Genomic DNA, 2,500 nt, shown 5'->3' with positions numbered 1-2,500 from the left:
TAAACAAACAGTATTTATCAGACGAAATCAAATCTAAAACATTACCAGAAAAAGCAGAAAGTAATAAAGAAATTCATAAAAATCATTAAATTATTATTTTTTTTATTTGGCAATGGCAAAAAAAAAAAAAAAAAAAAATACTTACCATGGTGTCTGTGTACTCGATAAGCTTATCTTCTGAGACATCTTGGTCTTTCTTTGCTTCTTTGAGAAGATCTCGTAGGAAATTCTGTGTTTGATGCAAGAAAAAAAAAAAGAGGGAGGAAACGATTATTTTAGTTGAGTTAGTCCTTTGAAAAAAATTTCGTTTTCTCTTTATTTCATAGAAAACGAGGGAAGGATTGTTATATAAAGGTTAGCCTTAGGAAAAAAATTGTTTTCTTTTATTTGATAGAAAACGGGATTTTAGTGATTTCTATAATAATATTATCTTAAATTTATTTCTTGATATATACTAATTTAAATGAATATTATTTTTCGTCATTAATAATACTAGTATCTCTTGTTATTGCCATTAATTGCAATTATTGTTACAATCTTCATTATCTTTTAGGTATTATCATAATTACTATATTCATTAATGGGTAAAAATAATCATATTTGTCTTATTCTTACCATTATCGTCCTTATCATCCATGTTATCAGATTTCTCAATTATGTGTTTATCATGATGTACCAATAATTAGTTTTACTGATTTTATTTATAATTTTCTCTTAAATTTATCCTCTAAAATACATTTCTTTCTTAATGGATGAAAAAATCTATCATTAGTATTGTTTTAGTTCTTAATTATCCTTAATTAAACATAATTATCATTATTTTGTTATTACTGTTGTTATTACTTTTGTTACTATTATTTTTTAAAGTCATTCTTAGTATCATTATCATTACTATTACTATTATTACTATGAATATTATTATTTTGTTAGTTTTATCATTACTACCATTATTACTATTAGTATTATTACTACGAGTATTACTATCTTATGAATATTATTATTACTAATATTGCAATTCTTGTATTTTTTCAACTTTCTCTTATCATGAGAAATATTTCAAGATAAACATTTATATAATTTTTATGATTTTTTAAAAAGAAGAATCTTATCAGTATAAAAAACATTATGATCATTGATGTTATTTTTATTGTTTTTATGCATGCTTCTTTTATTATTATTTTCATTATCACTTTTACTATTATTATCATCGTCACTATAATCATCATTAATATCAATGATAATAAATCTTATTACAATTATCATTATTATCCTTATTATTTTACTGTTTTTTTCATGTTATTATCAATATCATTTTAATTATCTTAATCATTCCTCCTTTTGATTTCATTATAGGTGTTACTTTTATTATCATTATTATTATCATTATTATGTTATCATTATTATCATTAAGATCATTAGTATCACTATAATTATCATCATTTTGTTATCCTCATATCATTGTAATATTTACTATTTAATCATCATTATCTATATCATTATAATCATCATAATCATCATTATCATCATAATGATATAACTATTACCACTAAAATCATTAGTATTACTATAATTGTTATCACTGTTTTTATCCTCATTATCATTTTAATAATCACTAACTTATCATTATCATCATCTATATTAATATTATCATTATTATTGTCAATATCCATATTAATATTATCATCATTATCTGCATAATTAATATTATCATCAAAATCATCATTATCCGTATAATTAATATTATCAGCATTATCCATAGTAATATCACCATCATTTTCTATAGCATAATCAACAACATTAATTAAGGGAAAATATCTGCATTTCAGATCAATGAATTGGGAAAAACAATGCAAGTCATGCATACAAATATTTTTTTTGAGAGAGAAAAAAGCATTATATCAAATATGGTAGATTTTATAACAAAATAAATGGAATATTATGTTTGTATATGGAGAGGAGTAAGAAAACATAACAATGTATATATATATAATATACATATAAACATATATATACATATATGAACATATATACATATATATATATATACATACATACATACATATATATATATATATATATATATATATATATATATATATATATATATATATATATATTATACACACATATATATGAAATGGATTTCAAAATAAATGAAAAAATTAAGGAGTATAATATTTTAGAAATACATGCACGATTTCCTTAAAGAAAACGGGAGATATTTAAAGAAAATTTAGAATCAAAGAAAATGGGTAGAGGATTTATTGATGCAGAAACTGTCCTTTTTTTTCTTTTCTTTTTCTTTCTGCAAAGTTGCATACGCATTCCATATTGGCATTTCATTGATAAAAAGAAGATTGAAGAATGAAAAGATCTAAATGTATTTCTTTCTGATATAAAATAGCGTTATTTTCATGCCCTAAATAGCAATTTTAGAGAAAATTAATCATATTAAAAGAAATATTCATTCCAAGCTTATTTTCATTAATTTTCCTTTTTT

The 2,500-nt window shown here is 21.2% G+C and overlaps 1 protein-coding gene across 5 annotated transcripts in view; it reads right to left on the bottom strand.

Annotated features, from left to right (window-relative positions):
* Window positions 1-2,500, bottom strand: part of Cbp53E (Calbindin 53E) — a gene marked incomplete at its 5' end in the record, with an annotated part of 43,583 nt that overhangs the window by 24,792 nt on the left and 16,291 nt on the right. For all 5 annotated transcript variants that reach the window (XM_070120491.1, XM_070120490.1, XM_070120492.1 and 2 more), the window contains 1 exon segment: window positions 146-229. In XM_070120491.1, coding sequence (XP_069976592.1) covers window positions 146-229 — 84 coding nt within the window.

This window comes from Penaeus vannamei, unplaced genomic scaffold (genome assembly GCF_042767895.1).
Source record: "Penaeus vannamei isolate JL-2024 unplaced genomic scaffold, ASM4276789v1 unanchor5358, whole genome shotgun sequence".
Classification (NCBI taxonomy): Eukaryota; Metazoa; Arthropoda; class Malacostraca; order Decapoda; family Penaeidae; genus Penaeus; species Penaeus vannamei.
The sequence above is the reverse complement of the archived record's forward strand: the minus strand, read 5'-3'. Positions and strand labels throughout refer to the sequence as shown.